Genomic DNA, 17202 nt, shown 5'->3' with positions numbered 1-17202 from the left:
CTTCAAGTATCTTTGTTTTTTTTTTTGGTCGGTCATGGGGCTTGAACTCTGGCCTTTAGCACTGTCCCTCAGCTCTTCAGCTCAAGGCTAGTGCTTTACCGCTTGAGCCTCAGCCCCACTTCTGGCTTTTTCTATGTGATATTGAGGAATTGAACCCAGGGCCTTATGCATTCAAGGCAAGCACTCTACCACTGAGCCACCTTCCCAGCCCCAAGTATCTTAATTTGAACAGTTCTGTACACATAAATGTGGAAGGAGTTATACAATGAATAGCCACATGTTGCCATTTCCTTGTTGCATAGTGAGCTTCGGGCATGTGTGCTTTATCACCAATCTGCCCCTATCCACATCTCCATCTGCTCATTGAGCCTTCTTACTTCTTGATTCATTTCAGAGTAAGTCACAAGCATCATTCCTTGTAGATCATACACGCTTTATTAACTAGAGTTCAACATTTGTCATTTTTTAATAAGATTTTTAAAGGTAGAGTTATAAATGTAGTGATCTTAAATATGCAATTTGAGTAATTGGAAAAATGCAAATACTTGCATAAGCTAACGCCCTCCTACTGTGTGTGTGTATATGCACGCGTGTGTGCGTGCGTGCATGCACGTGCATGCGCTGGTCCTGGGGGTTGAACTCGGATCCTAGGCACTGTCCTTTTTTTTGTTGTTATTGTTGTTTGTCTTGGGGCTTGAACTCTGGGCTTAGGCGCTGTCCTTAGGCTCTTCAGCTCAAGGCGAGTGCTCTACCGCTTGAGCCACAGCTTGAGCCACAGCGCCACTTCTGGTTTTCTAGTGGTTTATTGGAGATAAGAGTCTCAAGGACTTTTCTGCCCCAGCTGGCTTGAAATGTGATCCTCAGATTTCAGCCTCCTGAGTAGCTAGGATTACAGGCGTGAGCCACCGGCGCCTGGCTGTCTTATAGCTTTTTGCTCAAGACTGGTGCTCTACAACTTGAGCAAGTATCAGATTTTCCTGCCCTGGTTGACTTTGAGCCATTATCCTCAGATCTCAGCTTCCTGAGTATTACAGACTCAGTTATTATAGTATTATATTATTTGTATTTCCTGGGATTATAGATATGAGCCACTGGTACCTGGCCGCTAATCCCCTTTGGAAACATAGGACATTCCTAACCCTGGGAAGTTCCTTCTCCTCCTTCCCGATGCTCTGATTGCTTTCCACATGAGTCAGTCCATTCTGCTGTAGAATTTCATGGGGTGGACTCATACACACCTTGTGGCCTGTCATTCAGCAGGGTTTGGGGTGTATTCATGGGATAGTATGACTATGACATTGTTCCTGTGTGTTGCTGGATTCTTGGACGTGGTATGAATACACAGTTGCTTGTGTACCCATTCTCTTTTGATGGGCACTTGGTCTAATTCCAGGGAGGTCTATTATGAGGAAAGTTGCCTCAGCATTGTTCCCTGAGGCCTCTTGTAGGCACATGTTTTCCTGTCTCTTGGGTAAATACCTCTGAATTATGGGGCCTTAAGGCAGGTGTATGTTGCGATTTAGAAGAAGCAACCAGGCTTTTTTTTTCCCAGGTGGTTGGACATTTTCCCCTTCTGTACTGGGGTGTGAGAGTTCTGTTTGTGAATAAAAGCTGTGTCGTTCCTTTTCCTTTTAGCTGTTCTGGTGGGTGTGTGGTAGCATCTCCTTGGGCTTTTTATTTGCATTTCCCGGATGACTAAGCACTGAGTACCCACTCATGTGCTGCCTGGCCCCTGTACTACCTTCCTTTGTGAAGTGCTTACTCAAGTCTGTTGCTCACTTTTAAAAAAACAAACTTGGTTCTTTTTTATTTTGTTACATAGTTGTAGGCGCTTTTTATCTGCTGCATGTTTTTGGTTTTTTTGGTCTTTTAGGGTTTGGTCTTTTAGGGCTTCCTCCTTACCAGGTTGTACCACTTGAGCCACACTGGCAGCACCTAGCACCTTTGCTTTGGAATTTTTTTTTTTTTTTGGCCAATTCTGGGGCTTGAATTCAAGGCCTGGACGCTGTCTCTGAGCTTCTTTTGCTCAAGGCTAGCACTCTACCACTTGAGCCACAGCACTACTTCTGGCCTTTTCTGTTTATGTGGTACTGAGGAATTGAACCTACAGCCTCACACATGCTAGACAAGCACTCTACCATTAAGCCACATTCCCAGCCCCTTTGGTAATGTTTTGAATAGGGCTTCATTTTTCTTGCCCTAGCTGGCCTCAAACTGGGATCCCCGGGTCCTCTGCCTTACAGCTGGACTTATTTATTTGTTTATATTTAGTTCTGCAGTTAGGTTGGCTCTAGTTAACTAGGTTATCCCTGTTGGTAGTCTTGGTCCTGGAAGGTTAAGACCCACTGTGTTCTTATGTCCTGTGTAAAAGATTTGGGAAAGGTGGGAGGGAGCTAGAGGAAATGGCTACATTCCACAGAGTTCTGGTTGACTATCCTGTATATAAATTCTTTCCTAGACCTGCAATGTGTAACCCTAAACTGTTTAAGGGACCCACACTGGCTCCCTTGTGCTCACAGTTCCCCTTTCCTTATAGGTATGATGGCAGGGATTCTCTAGCTTTTTGCCAAAGACCAACAAAAGTGTACATGTTAAAGAAAAAACATAAAGAAAGACTCACCGGGGCTGGGAATGTGGCTTAGTGGTAGAGTGCTTCCCTAGCATGTATGAAGCCCTGGGTTCGATTGCTCAGTACCATATACACAGAAAGAGCTGGAAGTGGTGCTATGGCTCAAGTGGTACAGTGCTAGCCTTGAGCAAAAGAAACTCAAGGACAGTGCCCAGGCCCTGAGTTTAAGCCCCAGGACTTGCTCCCCCCAAAACAAAACAAAATAAAACAACCCCAACTCATCAATACTGAACCTCTGCTTAAACCACAGGCTGGGAGGCAGTATCCTAAAAACATCAGATAAAGGACTTCATTTGGAGTAGATAAAGAGTTCCTCCAGCTGCATAATAAGAAGGAAATAACTCATGGGGTGTGTGTGTGTGTGTGTGTGTGTGTGTGTGTGTGTGTGTGTGTGTGTGTGTGTGTGTGTGTGTGTGTGTGTGTGTGTGTGTGTGTGTGTGTGTGTGTGTGTGTGTGTGTGTGTGTGTGTGTGTACTGATAATGGGGCTTGAACTTGTTCTTGTGCTTTTTGCTCTGCTTTCTTTTTTTTTTTTTGGGGGGGGGTCTGGCCGTGGGGCCTGAACTCAGCTCTTCAGGCTGGCGCTCTACCACTTGAGCCACAGCACCACTTCTGGCTTTTTTCCTTTTGCTTATGTGGTGTTGAGGAATTGAACCCAGGGCCTCACGCATGCAAGGCAAGCGCTCTACCACTGAGCCACCTTCCCTGCCCTGTTCTGCTTTCTTGTTTGTGGTTGGTGCTGTATCCCTTGAGCCACACCTCCACTCTAGCTTTTTTTGTTTTCCACCTGCTTAATTGGAGATGGAGTCTTACCCGCTTTTCTGCTTAGGCTGGCTTTGAACCATGATTCTCAGGCTTCCTGACTAAGATTACAGGTGTGATACTGCCACCAGCTCCCAGGGTTTTTTTAAACGGACAAAAGACTTGAGTAGGTGCTTCACAAAAGAAGGTGTTGCAAGGGACAGTGAGCACAAGAGTGGGTGCTTAGTGCTTAGTCATCAGGGAAATGCAAATGAAAAGCCCAAAGCACTGTACCAAAATGTTGATCTCAGCCTCCTAGGATTACAGATGTGAGCCAGTGGTGCCCAACTCCCACACAAATGAGCATTTGTAAGGGGTATCGATGTGTATGGATGTCTATTCTTTCAGAGTCTTTTGTTTTTGTTTGTTTGTTTTGCTTTTGGTTGTGGGGCTTGAACCCTGGGCCTTGGTGCTGTTCCTCTGGTCTTCAGCTCAAGGGAAATGCTCTGCCACTTGAGCCACAACACCACTTCCAGTTTTCTGGTGCCTCATTGGAAATAAGCGTCCCAGGACTTTCCTACCTGGGCTGGCTTTGAACTGCGATCCTCAGATCTCAGCCTTCTGTACTCAGAAGGATTATAGGTGTGAGCCACTGGTACCTGGCCTTTTTTCTTTTTTAAATGCAAGTAACTTTCTTAGCTTTTCTGGTTTTGTTATGGTTCTCGGGATTGAACCCAGAGCCTTGCAACTTGCTAGACAGGCACTTGGCCACTGAGGTATACTCCCAGCCCTAATTCTTACTGTTTAACTCTTATAGAACCCATTGTTGTTTGTTGGAGAGTGGTGATTGTAGACTCAGTCTTCTTACTAGTTGTAAGTCTTTTCATGTTTCTGTTTCTTTCTGAGTCAGTTCTGGTAGGTTGTTTTGAGTAATGTATTCATTTCTTTCAATGTGTTGGCAGACAGTTAATAAGATTCCTTTATAGCCCTGTTTCATTTCTATATAGGTGGTAGCCATGTCTCTGGTTTCATAACTACTTTTAGTAATTTGAGTTCTTTTTCCTCTTAGTCTTGGTAAAGATCACCAGTTTTATTGATCTTTCTAAGGGACTAATAACAGGTACTCTGGCTTTTCTTCAGTCATTTTTCTTTTCTCTATTTTACTTACTTCTGTTTTAATTTTTAATTTTTTTGTTTTGTTGGCATTGGGGTCTGAACTCAGGGCCTTGTGCTTGGTAGACAAGCCCCATACCATAGAGGTATACTTTTTCTTTCCCTGGTTGTTTTGGGGCTAGGTTCTCAATTCCTGCTCAGGCTAGTCTAAACAGTGATCCACCTGATTTAGGCCTCCCATTGTCACGGGGATTACAAGTATGTGCCACTGCATTCAGCTTCCCTTTGTGGAGATGGAGTCTTATAGGTTTTTCTGCCCAGGTTGGACTCTTAACTTCAATCCTTCTGTTCTCAGTTTCCCAAGTACCCACTGGTTGCCTGCATGTTTTATTTATTTATTTTTGAGAGTCTCTCTGTGTAGTCCAGACTAGACTTAAACTTATAGTCCCCCTGCCTCAGTTTCCTGAGTGCTGGGATTATAAATGTGCAGCGCCATGCCTGACTCTGATATTTATTATGATGAAGGGATAGCTCTTTTTTTAAAAAATTTTATTGTTATAAAGGTGATGTACAGATGTACTGATATACCTGACTATTTCATGTCAGGTAATGAATACATTGCTCTTTGCATATCGTCACCCCTTCCTTTGCTCTTTCCCAGTTGATTCCTCCTGCCTCCACCCACAAGTTGTGTAGTTCATTTTCAACAAAGCAAAGGGCATCTCTCTCTTTCTTTTTTGTAGGTTGTGGGGCTTGAACTCTGAGCCTCAGCTCTTCAGCTCAAGGCGAGCTCTCTACTGCTTGAGCCACAGCACCACTTCCACTTTTCTGCTGGTTTATTTTTATTTTTTCCGGTTGTGGGGCCTGAACTCTGGGATTGGGCGCTGTCCCTCAGCTCTTCAGCTCAAGGCTAGTGCTCTACCACTTGAGCCACAGCACCACTTCTGGCTTTTTTTCTGCTTATGTGGTACTGAGGAATTGGACCCAGGGCCTCATGCATGCAAAGCAAGTACTCTACCACTGAGCCACCTTCCCAGCCCTCTGCTGGTTTATTGGAGATAAGAGTCTCACGAAGTTTCCTGCCCAGGCTGGCTTTGAACCTTGATCCTCAGATCTCTGCCTCAGCTGGGCGCCGGTGGCTTATGCCTATAATTCTAGCTACTTAGGAGGCTGAGATCTGAGGATCATGGTTCAAAGCCAGCCTGGGCAGGAAACTCCGTGAGACTCTTATCGCCAATAAATCACTATAAAACGAGAAGTGGTGCTGTGGCTCAAGTGGTAGAGCTGAAGAGCTGAGGGACAGCGCCCAAGCCCAGAGTTCAAGTCCCATGACCGACATAACAAAATGAAACAAAACAACAAAAACCCAAAACTCAGATCTCAGTTTCCTGAGTAGCTAGGATTGTAGGCATGAGCCACTGGCTCCTGGAAATGGAGCAGCTCTCTTTATTAATCATGTTTAGGCTTTTCTGCCAAGAACAGCAGGAAGACGATAGTGTACAGTATGTGACTCGGAGTCTAATGAGTGGATCACATACCTACTTCTGTTGAGCCCCCCTCACTGTCTCCCCAGAAGCCCAGGGCCACAATTGGAGATTAGTTCCCCTGACTCTCAGCCTTCTCAAGAAAAAGAGGTGTTGTGTAACTTCTAGTGCTCAGCGTCATTCCACTGCCGAACATTGGAAACATTTCTTTTTCTTTTCTTTTTCTTTTTTTGGGTCCAGTCATAGGGCCTGAACTCTGGGCCTGGGCACTGTCCCTCAGCTCTTCAGCTCAAGGCTAGCGCTCTACCACTTGAGCCACAGCGCCACTTCCGGCTTTTTTTCTTTTTGCTTATGTGGTGCTGGGGAATCGAACCCAGGGCCTCATGCATGCAAGGCAAGCGCTCTACCACTGAGCCACCTTCCCAGCCCATTGGAAACATTTCTCTGGGAGAGGCTTTGCGCAGCAGAGGAGGTAGGGCTGCCAGTGACATTTCTTTCTTTTTCTTTTTTTCCTCTTTTTTTTTTTTTGCTGATGTAGGAGCTTGAACACAGGGCCTGGGCACTGTCCCTGAGCTCTTTTGCGCAAGGTGCTGTACCACTTTGGGCCACAGCACCACTTCCTGTTTTCTGGTGGTTATTTAAACACACTTGTTCTTGCTTTGGCTAGAATGAGAAGTGGTCATTTCTAAAGTTAAAGAGCTTAGCTTGCTTTCTAGGTCTTTAATGTATACAACTAGGTCATTAACTTGAGATCTATCTTTTCTTTTTCTTTTAGTGCTGGTGCAGGGGCTTAAACTCAGGGCCTCACCCTCTTGCTTAGCTTTGATTTTTTTTTTTTTAGGTTTTTTTTTTGTTGTTGTTGTTCAAAGCTAGCACTCTACCACTTCAGCTATACCCCATTTCTGGCTTTTTGGTGGTTAACTGGAAATAAGAATCTCACATACTCTGGATCTGTCTGGGCTGGCTTTGAACCACAATCCTCAGATCTCAGCCTCCTGAATAGCTGGGATTACAAATGGAAGCCTAGGTACCCAGTTCTGTCTTCTTTTATATTGTCTATGTTTAAGCTGTCAGTTCCTCTACTTTTGCTGTACTCAGAAAATGTTCTTACACTATGTTCTCATTTTCAATTATCTCAAGATATTTTCTAATAAAAATTAGTTTTGTTTTTTTTTAATTTTGGTGCCAGTCTTGGGTCTTGAACTCAGGGTCAGGGCTCTTTTGTGCAAGGCTAGTGCTCTACCATTTTGGGCCGCAGCACCACTTCCTGTTTTCTGGTGGCTATTTGGAGATAGGAGATTCATAGACTTCCCTCCTCGGCTGGCTTTGAACCATGATCTCAGCCTCCTGAGTAGCTACGATTACATGTGTGAGCCACCAGCACCTGGCTCCAAACTGAATTTTATTGGTGGCAGATTTATACCTTTTTTGGCCTTAGATTTGCCTAAAGCAGTTCTATATTTTTATTTTATTGTTCATATGTGTTTGAGATACGTCATTACAGTAACTTACTCAACCTGGGGTGTGTATGAGGCCCCTCTGAATGGGCTGACATGATTTGAGTAAGTCCAACAGAGCTAGCGTACATGGAATGGGGAGAGAGGCTGTCAGTGAGTTCAGAATGGAAGACTCTAGATACTCCTTTCCTGCTGACACTGTGAGAGTCCATCTAGACAGAAGGCTCGTGTTGGGTAGCAGTGGTGCAGGGCCGACTGTGGTTTTGTGGACAGATGCTTCCAGCTCTCCTTCAGTGTCTCACTCCTTTCATTCCATCTCCATTCCTCACTTTTTACCTGGCCACGTAGCATCTCCATCCTCCCCTTCTCAAGTTCTCTTTAGTCAGTTGAATGCTACAGGAGAATAGTCCATAAATCTGCAAACAGCATTCGGGCCAGTGGCAGCTGTGATGTTGCCAGTGTGCCCCCTTCCTTCCTGAGCCCTCTTAAGCTTGCAGCTCCAGCCTGGCTGATCAGGGCCATTCGTTTCTTGGAGGCACGTGTACTTGGATGCTACCCAATCTCATCCATTTCTCCCTCTGCAGGTTTTCAAAAATCCCCACGAGGTGGTGACGGTGCTGCTGATTCAGACCCTGGGGGCCCTGGTGCCCTCCTTGCCCGGGTGCCTCAGCGCCGGGGTGGAGCGGGCGGGGCCCGAGCTGGAGCTCAGCAAGCTGCTGGAGTTCTATGATACTACCGCCCACTTCGCCAAGGCACTGGAGATGGCTCTTCTTCCCCACCCACGTGAGTGAGGAGTCATGTCTCCCCTCCTCTCTGGCTTGTCTTCACCCCGCTCACTCATGTGGAGGCTTCTGGGGCCTGGGCACAATATTCTGAGGTGGTGTCCATGAGCGCTGGTGGCTCATGTCTGTAAACCTAGCTACCTCAGAAGGCTGAATAGGAGGATCACAGTTTGAAGCCAGACCAGGCAGGAAAGTATACGAGAGTCTTACCTCTAATGCATCAGCGAAAAGCTGGAACTAGAGCTGTGGCTCAAGTGGTAGAGCACCCTCAGGGACGGTGCCTAGCCCTGGAGTTCAAGTGATAGAGCACTTTCAGGGACTGTTCCCAGGCCTTGAGTTCAACCTCTAATACCAGCGCGCGCACACACACACACACACACACACACACACACACACACACACGCGATGAAGAAGAAGGGGGTCAGTGTAGTGATGATCTTCCCATACATACATAAGGCTTTTCCATGGGAACATTACCCTGGGGGAAATGGTGTTTAGTGTATTGTCTCAGGCCCCGTGCTTCCCAGGTACTGGGTATACAGGGCAGTTTTTGGAAGGACTCGTGCAGGCTTGCAGGACAGGGGAGCCGGGCTAGGATGGCTAGGCTGGAGGGAATGGAGGTTCTCCAAGGCCAACTAGGAGCAAAACACTTGTCCTTCCCTTCTGGGTCAGCACATCTGGTCTGTGCCTCTTGCCAGCTGTTCACATCCATGTGGAAGCCTCATCAAGTGTCAGTGTTGCCCTCCTGACGTATGCTGTTGGCAAATCAGGAAATGGCTTCAGGAAGGTCCCCGTTCTGCCATGTGGCTGCCGTGTGTCACTGACTCCGTTTATTTAATAGTTACTCTCCTTAATTACCTTGTGTTTAATTACCTGGACATTCCCAGGGAGTGTATTTATTGTTCGGGTTCCTGGTGATTCACAGGTATTTTTGGCACACTCCCTGGCCAGGCCCCAGTACTGGGAGAGGCACAGTGGATGTTAGGAGCTGCCCGGGTGCAAGTGGCTCCGGAATGTTGAGCCCTGAGTCCTGCCAAAGCAGAGTGGGACAGGGGACCCTTCTGCTTCTTCAAATGGTAGAGCACGAGGCTTGAGGGGAAAAAAAAGTTCAGGGACATCCAGGCTCTTGAGTTCAAGCCCCAGGCCTGTTGTGCGCACGTGTGTGTGTGTGTGTGTGCACGTGCACACACATAGACACACACAAATATAGATTGACTTTATGATCAGAAAGCAGCAAGTATATATGTATTTATTTATTGTATACTACTGGGGTCTGAACTCTGGCCCTCACTCTTGCTAGGCTGGTGCTCTACTGCTGAGCCATACTTGCCAACTTTTTTTTTTTTTAAGTCCTTTTTTTGGTCACTTTTTAAATAGGGTTTTGCTTTTTTGGCTGCTCTATGATCCTTCTGTCTTACTATCTGCATATCTGGGATAACAAGTTCATCCCACTATGCCCAGATATTTTATTGACTGAGAATGGGGTCTTATGAACTGTATTGCCCAGGCTGGCCTTGAATCATAGTCTTCCTTATCTTAGTTTCTCAAGTATTTTCGTATTACAAGTGTGGGCTACTGTGCCTGGTTACAATATGTATTTATTATAGAAAAATCTGAAAATACAAGGAAGGATTAAAAAAAAATCATCAGTCTACCATCCCAATAGAGTTTGTATATGAGTTTTTTTTTTTTGGCGGTTGTGGGGCTTGAACTCTGGGCCTGAGCGCTGTCTCTCAGCTCTTCAGCTCAAGGCGAGCACTCTACCACTTGAGCTACAGCACCACTTCCGGTTTTCTGGTGGTTTATTGGAGATAGGAGTCTCATGGTCTTTCCTGCCCGGGCTGGCTTTGAACCGCGATCCTCAGATCTCAGCCTCCTGAGTAGCTAGGATTACAGGCGTGAGCCACCAGCGCCCGGCTGTATATGAGTTTTTTGAGTCAAATTTCTTACTATGTACCTCAGGCTGTCCCTGAACTCATGATTCTTCTGACTCAGCCACCAGTGCTGGGATTTTGTGTCTTTAGTAGAATGTTTTGTTGCCATTATCACAACGAGAACTTTAATACTGATTCCATATTGTCTGTGATACAGTCAGTGCTCTTACTCTCCCGGTTCTGTAGATGCCCTTACAGCTGAGATTCAATGTGTGGATGGTCGTGCTAGGCTGCCCGTCTCGTCCATCTCTTTTCATCTCTAGCAGGCATTTCATTGCCATTTGTGAAGAAGACAGGGTCATTTTCCCATAGGACGGCCCCAAGTTTTCAGTTGTCCATCTCTTCCTCATTCCTAGATTTAGATCAGACATTTTTTTGGCAAAAGTCTTGCGCTGACACCAGTGCATAGATTGTATTGCTTCAGGAGGCACAGGCCGTCCAGCTGTTAGTGACAGGCTAGATTAACCATGTGGTGCGTGTGATTTGGGGCATTATTAAGTATGGAGCCAGACACTGAGCTCACAGGACTGTCTCATTCCCTAAGCGGCATTTACTTTAGCCTCCATTGATAACTCCTTACATTGTTGATTATGAAACAGATTTCTGAACTCTTATTCTGTGGCATTTTGTAGAGGGAACACTTTCTTTTCTTCACTCTCTCATTTCTTCTTTTCCATCCTTTCAGTTTATTTTTGAGACAGAATCTTGCTATGTAGTCCAGACTGTCCTCAAATAGAAGATCCTCTTGTTTCAGCCTTCCAAATGCTAGAATTTTAAGTACACGTTACTACATCTGGTTTTCTCGTTATTATCACTACAAACTCATGGTTTTAAAAAAGTTCAATGTGTTATGATCCATTGTTACTATTCTTTTTTTTAATTTATTTTTTTTAATTTTATTTTTTATTGTGAAAATACTGTACAGAGGGGTTACAATTACATGGGCAAGATAATGAGTACATTTCTTATCAAGCATTATAGCCTCCTCCTTTGTTTCCCCTTCCCATCCCTTCCCAGCCTCCCCCCCGCCCTCCCGCCATTGTTACTATTCTTATTGGTATCAGAATTATTATTTTTATTGTTATTATAAAGGTGATGTTCAGAGGGGTTATAGTTCCATAAGTCAGGTAAAGAGTACATTTCTTTTTGGACACTGTCATCCCTTCTCTCTCTCTCTCCTAGTTTTTCCTACCCATCCCCACCTATCAGTTATGTAATTCAGGGCTGGGAAGGTGGCTCAGTGGTAGAGTGCTTGCCTTGCATGCCTGAGGCCCTGGGTTCGATTCCTCAGCACCACATAAAAAAAAAAAAAAAAGCCAGAAGTGGCGCTGTGGCTCAAGTGGTAGAGCGCTAGCCTTGAGCTGAAGAGCTGAGGGACAGCGCCCAGACCCAGATTTCAGGCCCCATGACCGGACCCTCCCCCCCCAAAACAAAAAAGTTATGTAATTCATTTTCAGCATGGTGTCTAGTGAGTACCACTGTTGCATTTGTTGTCAAAATTATTATTATTTTAAAAAGCCTAGATGAAGCCATGTATGATGGCTGTAATCTGTAATCCCAGCACCCTGGAGGCTAAGGCAGGAGAGTTTTTTATTTCAAGGCCAACTAGAGTACATAGTGACTTTAAGGCCAGAAAAACCCTATCTCCACAAAAAACCCCAAACAAAATCTTGTTTTGGTTTAAAAACAAAAATGACTAGTTTACTTCTGAATCAAATTTAATACCACTTGTTCTTTTTACCTCTTTTTTTTTTTTTAAGGAATTTTGTGTTAGCATACATTACAATAGGGTTTCACTGTGACGTTCCCACACATGCATACAGTCTACTCACCAAACTCATTCCCGCTCTCCCCTGTGCTCTCCCCCTTAAAGCCATTTCAGCAGGTGTGATTGTTCTGTTTTCTTCATATGTGCATTTAAAGTACTGGATCATACTCTCCCATCTCCAACGGAGCCTGCTTTGTTCTCCTGCCATTCATACTTTTAGTGTATGTCATACCAGGGAGATTCACCGTGGCATTTTACATGTTCATATACTATATTTTAGCAGAATAATCCCCTCGATGGCATTCTCTCAGCATTCAGTGAGTTTCCTGTATTTCAGCTCTGTGTGTGTGTGTGTGTGTGTGTGTGTGTGTGTGTGAGAGAGAGAGAGAGAGAGAGAGAGAGAGAGAGAGAGAGAGAGAGAGAGCGGGAGGGGGGGAGGGAAGAAGGGAGGGAGGGAGGGGTGGGGAGAAGAGAATATGTGCATGCCACATGTAATTTTCTATGGCTGCATTCTGGATAGTGAAATATTTTATTCACTCAACTGTAAGTAGACTCTGGGCCAGGTGCTGGTAGCTCATGCCTGTAGTCCTAGCTGCTCAGAAGCCTGAGATGTGAAGATCTCAGTTCAAAGTTATCCCAGGCAGACAGATCCTTTTATTAACCTGTCAGAAGCCAGGGTGTCTTTAAAAAAAGATTTTTTTTTTTTGGTCGTAGGGCTTGAACTCTGGGCCTGAGCGCTATCCCTCAGCTCTTCAGCTCAAGGCAAGCGTTCTACCACTTGAGCCACAGCACCACTTCTGGTTTTTCTGGTAGTTTATTGGAGATAAGAGTCTCACAGAGTTTCCTGCCTGGGCTGGCTTTGAACCTCGATCCTCAGATCTCAGCCTCCTGACAAGCTAGCTAGGATTACAGGTGTGAGCCACTGGCGCCCGACTTAAAAATTTTTTTTAACACAGGTATTGGAGCTTCAATTCGGGGCCTGGGTGCTGTCCCTTAGCTTTTTTCAGTCAAGGCTAGCACTCTCCCACTTGAGCAGCAGCCCCACTTCTGGCTTTGGCTGATAAATTAGAGATAAACTTTCTTGTCTGGGCTGACTTCAAACCGTAATCCTCAGACCTCAGCCTCCTGAATCGCTAAGACTATAGGCATGGGTTGCCAGTGCTCAGCATTCAGTAGCAGTTTTGCGTGCGTCCCTGACAAGAGTTTGCATGGGAAGGGACAGGTTAGGAGACTGTGAGGCTGGAGTCTTTATAATAATGTGCTTTTACAAAGCCAGATTTCTGGAGATGCTTTTTGAAGAGACGATTAAAGAAGCTTCCATGAGCGTTAAAAGCAGATGAAGTAAATACAGTCACCCCAAAGACAGAATAGGACAAGTTCTAGCCTGTTGCCTTCGCTGTTTGTTCTTGATGTCTGATCCCTTACAGATGAGTACAACCTGGTGAAAGTGGTGGAGCTGGTAGATGCGGTGTATGGGCCTTACAAACCCTACCAGCTGAAGTATGGCAGCCTAGAAGAGAGCAACCTCCTCATCCAGATCAGCGCTGTGCCACTGGTAAGGCCTCTGGCCACCAGGGAGCGCTCTGTGTGCCAGGCCCTCAGTGTACCCCGGAGGGCGGGGAGGGCTTCTGACTAACTGTAAAATGAGAGTATGGGAGTGACCACATACTCATTTAGAATCCCCACTAAAAGCCTGGTGCTGGTGGCTCACGCTTGTTATTGAGATCTCAGGATTATGGCTTGAAGCCAGCCTGGGCAGAAAAGTCCGTGAGACTTTTCTTCAATTAACCAGCAAAAAGCTGAAAGTGGAGCTGTGGTTCAAATGGTAGAGTACTAACCTTGAGCATAAAAAGGTCAGGAACAGTGCTCTGGCCCTGAGTTCAAGCCCCAGTACTGGTGCATGCGTTCATGCTCATGTGTGAACGTGCGTGCTCATGAGCGCGCGCGCGCACACACACACACACACACACACACACACACACACACATCCCCACTAGAGATCTAGAAAAGAGAATTTGTTACCTACCATGGGTTCAGCAGTTTCTTCCTAAAGAGGCCTTTACTTTATAGAGAACATGAAATTTAGAAATAGTAAACAAGGAGGAGCTTAGTGTTCAAGGACACTGCTGTGGGCCAGGGGCACTGTGCAGGCCCCAGGAGAAGGAGGGACAGGCCATCTGCTGTCTCAGACGATGTCTGTTTGGCTCAAGTCGTTTAAGATTGTGTGGCAGGAGGGGAGTGGCCGCATAAGCTTTGATCTGAGCTGGTGAAGCTTCATTGCCTCTTGCCATTTTTCCTATTTTCTAGGGACAAACCTAGAAAGTCTATTCCATTCCGGTTACATTCTTGCTTGGGAAGGAAGCATTTTCCTGGTCCATTCTGGAGTGCCTAATAGGGAGAATTTGAATCATAGCTTGAGAGCTTCGGTGACAAAGTGTGGTCTGTAGCACAGAAGAAAGAGGGAAGGAATTAAAAACTCAAGGGTGGCTGGGTGCAGTGGCACAAGCCTGTAATCCTAGCTACTCTACAGGCTGAGATCTGAGGATCACAGTTTGAAGCTAGGCTGGGTAGGAAGGTTTATGAGACTATTCTCCAATAAACTACTCAGAAAAAGCCAGAAATGGAGCTGTGTCTCAAGTGGTCAAACACTAGCCTTGAGAAAAAAAAGAATCCCAGGGACAACGCCCAGGCCCTGAGTTCAAGCCCCAGGACTAGCACACCAAAACAAAAACACTCTAACACTTGAACCACAGCACCACTTCCAGCCCTTTCTATTTATGGGTTAATGAGGAATTGAACCTGGGGCTTTCCACATGCCAGGCAAGCACTCTGCCACTAAGCCACATCCCCAGCCCCTCCGTTGTCTTAATATTGCCTGTCCTGGGCTACTGGAGTCTGATGCGGCTCCCACTGGTGGGCATCACTGCAGGAGCACGGGGAAGTCATTGACTGTGTGCAGGAGCTGAGCCACTCCGTGAACAAGCTCTTCGGCCTGGCATCTGCAGCTGTCGACCGATGTGCCCAGTTCACCAATGGCCTGGGAACCTGTGGCCTGCTGACAGCCCTGAAATCCCTCTTTGCCAAGTAAGGCCAGGGTGCGGGGCTGGGGCTGGGCCTTCTGGAGGGTAGCGGCTGAGCCATTTGAACGTATGTTCTGTATTCCTGCATCTGAGCCCCAGGACGTTCTTACAGATGTCCACTGCAGTACGGATCACAAAGATAGATTTGAAGCAACCCAGTGTTTCTCCTCTAGGGCTCAGCCATTCCTCAGCAAATGAGATATTCACAGAGGAACTCTGCACATAATGATGCAGGTGGAGCTCAAAAACACTACTAAGTGAAAAGCAGTTGTAGCGCAATGCAAAGGCTGCTAGTACACCACGTGAGAAAGAACTGAAAACCATGGAATATATTTTCGAAAGCTTTTTCTGCAAAGAGAAGGATAGCAGATCTTTGGGTCTGGATTCTACAGCAGAGAACAGCTTTCAGTACTCTGCCTTTGTGTTTTGCTTTTTTGAGCCAGTACTGGGATTTGAATTTGGGGCCTAGGTGCTGTACTTCACTTTTTTCATTCAAGGATGGTGCCCTACCACATGAACCACAGCTCCACTTCCAGTTTTCTGGTGGTTCATTGGAGATAAAAGTCTCACAGACTTTCCTGTCAGAGCTGGCTTTGAACTGCAACCCTCAGATCTCAGCCCCCTGAGTGGCTAGCATTATGGCCGTTGAACCATCAGCCCTAGCATTCCATACCTCTCCTGTTGCCCTTCCATATGATTGAGATGGTCTGTCACATGGACATGTTTTTCATTCATGTTACTAAGGGTTGGGAGCCTTGAAAAACCTTCTCAAGGCTTTTAGCAGTCTGTTCACAGCTGTGGGATTGTGGGTGTGCCCAGATCTGTCCTTCCTCCCTTCCCCTAGGTATGTGTCAGATTTCACCAATGCGCTCCAGTCCATCCGGAAGAAGTGCAAACTGGATGACATCCCTCCCAGCTCCCTGTTCCAGGAAGACTGGACGGCTTTTCAGAATTCCATCAGGTAACGGAGCATGACTTGTAGCAAACACCACTGTGCTGGCATTGTGTGTGCAGGAAGCAAGTGGCCTTAGAAGGCATTCATGTTTCTCTTTCATTATCCTTTCCTATTTCAATTTTTGTTGTTGTTATTGTTGTTGGTTGTGGGGCTTGAACTCCAGGCCTGGTCGCGGTCCTTGAGCAATTCAGCTCAAGCTGAGTGCTTTACCACTTGAGCCACAGCGCCACTCTGGTTTTCTGGTGGTTCATTGGAGATAAAGAGTCTCATGTATTTTTCTTGCCCAGGCTGGCTTTGAACTGTAGTCCTCAGATCTCAGCCTCCTGAGTAGTTAGGATGACAGGTGTGAGCCACCAGCACCCGGCTTTCACTTGAACTGTTTTTTAAAGTGCCTTCTGAATGCCTCATCTTGGGTTTTGACTTCAAGTTTCAAGTTTTTCTATGTGGTATGGGATTTTCCCACTTAGCCTGTAGTTTTTACTTGGAATATCAAGGGTATGCTTAGAGAAGGCTCTAAGAGAAGGCTCTGGTGGTCTGAGATGCACAGGGCTAAGCCGTGAGGCAGGGCTATGTGTCTGTCTGAAAGGCATTGAGTGACTGGTCAGATTCTGACTTAGTCCTCGCCATCCTGGGCCCATAGTGGACACCCTGCTGCCCTTCCCCAGGAGGTTTGGCCCTTGAACACATCCAGCCAGAGAAGGCAGGCTAGCAGGTCTGCCCCACAGTCATGCTTTTTTTGATCATAACATTTGGAAGCAATTGGGATTCATTGCCAACATTTTAAAACCAGATTAACCCAATCCAGATCTCTTGTGTTTGTTTGCTTTTGTGCCAGTCCTGGGGCTTGAACTCCAGGGCCTGGGCACTGTCCTTTAGCTTTTTAACTCAGGGCTGGCACTCTGTTACTTGAGCCATACCTCCACTTCTGGCATTTCGGTAGTTAACTGGAGATAAGAGTCTCATGGACATTTTTGCCAGACCTAGCTTTGGGCTGGGATTCTCAGATCTCAGCCTCCTGATTAGTTGGGATGAGGGGGATGATGAGCCATGGATGCCTGGCCACAGAATTCTGATTTCCTCTGTAACTGGAAGCCATAGTCTAAGTGAGCCAAACTGTCAGTTTGTCCCTGCACTCCACTAGGCCTGGCTCTGTACTTTTCTCTTCCCAAGTGGCCTAACAACTACATTCTTCAGGTGATACACAAATCTCAACGTTTCTTTCAAACCATTCTTCACGGGTCTACATTCCAAAGATACAAGC

The 17202-nt window shown here is 46.1% G+C and overlaps 1 protein-coding gene across 1 annotated transcript in view; it reads left to right on the top strand.

The window, feature by feature from the left end:
• Cog7 (component of oligomeric golgi complex 7) overlaps positions 1–17202 on the top strand; it is a 51130-nt gene that overhangs the window by 13798 nt on the left and 20130 nt on the right. Inside the window, exons 7-10 of the mRNA XM_042689827.1 lie at positions 8007–8205; positions 13334–13461; positions 14836–14990; positions 15831–15947. Coding sequence (XP_042545761.1) covers positions 8007–8205; positions 13334–13461; positions 14836–14990; positions 15831–15947 — 599 coding nt within the window. The remainder of the gene's footprint in view (positions 1–8006; positions 8206–13333; positions 13462–14835; positions 14991–15830; positions 15948–17202) is intronic.

The sequence above is a fragment of the Dipodomys spectabilis genome, unplaced genomic scaffold (genome assembly GCF_019054845.1).
Source record: "Dipodomys spectabilis isolate Male_0828 unplaced genomic scaffold, ASM1905484v1 ptg000127l, whole genome shotgun sequence".
Classification (NCBI taxonomy): Eukaryota; Metazoa; Chordata; class Mammalia; order Rodentia; family Heteromyidae; genus Dipodomys; species Dipodomys spectabilis.
The sequence above is the reverse complement of the archived record's forward strand: the minus strand, read 5'-3'. Positions and strand labels throughout refer to the sequence as shown.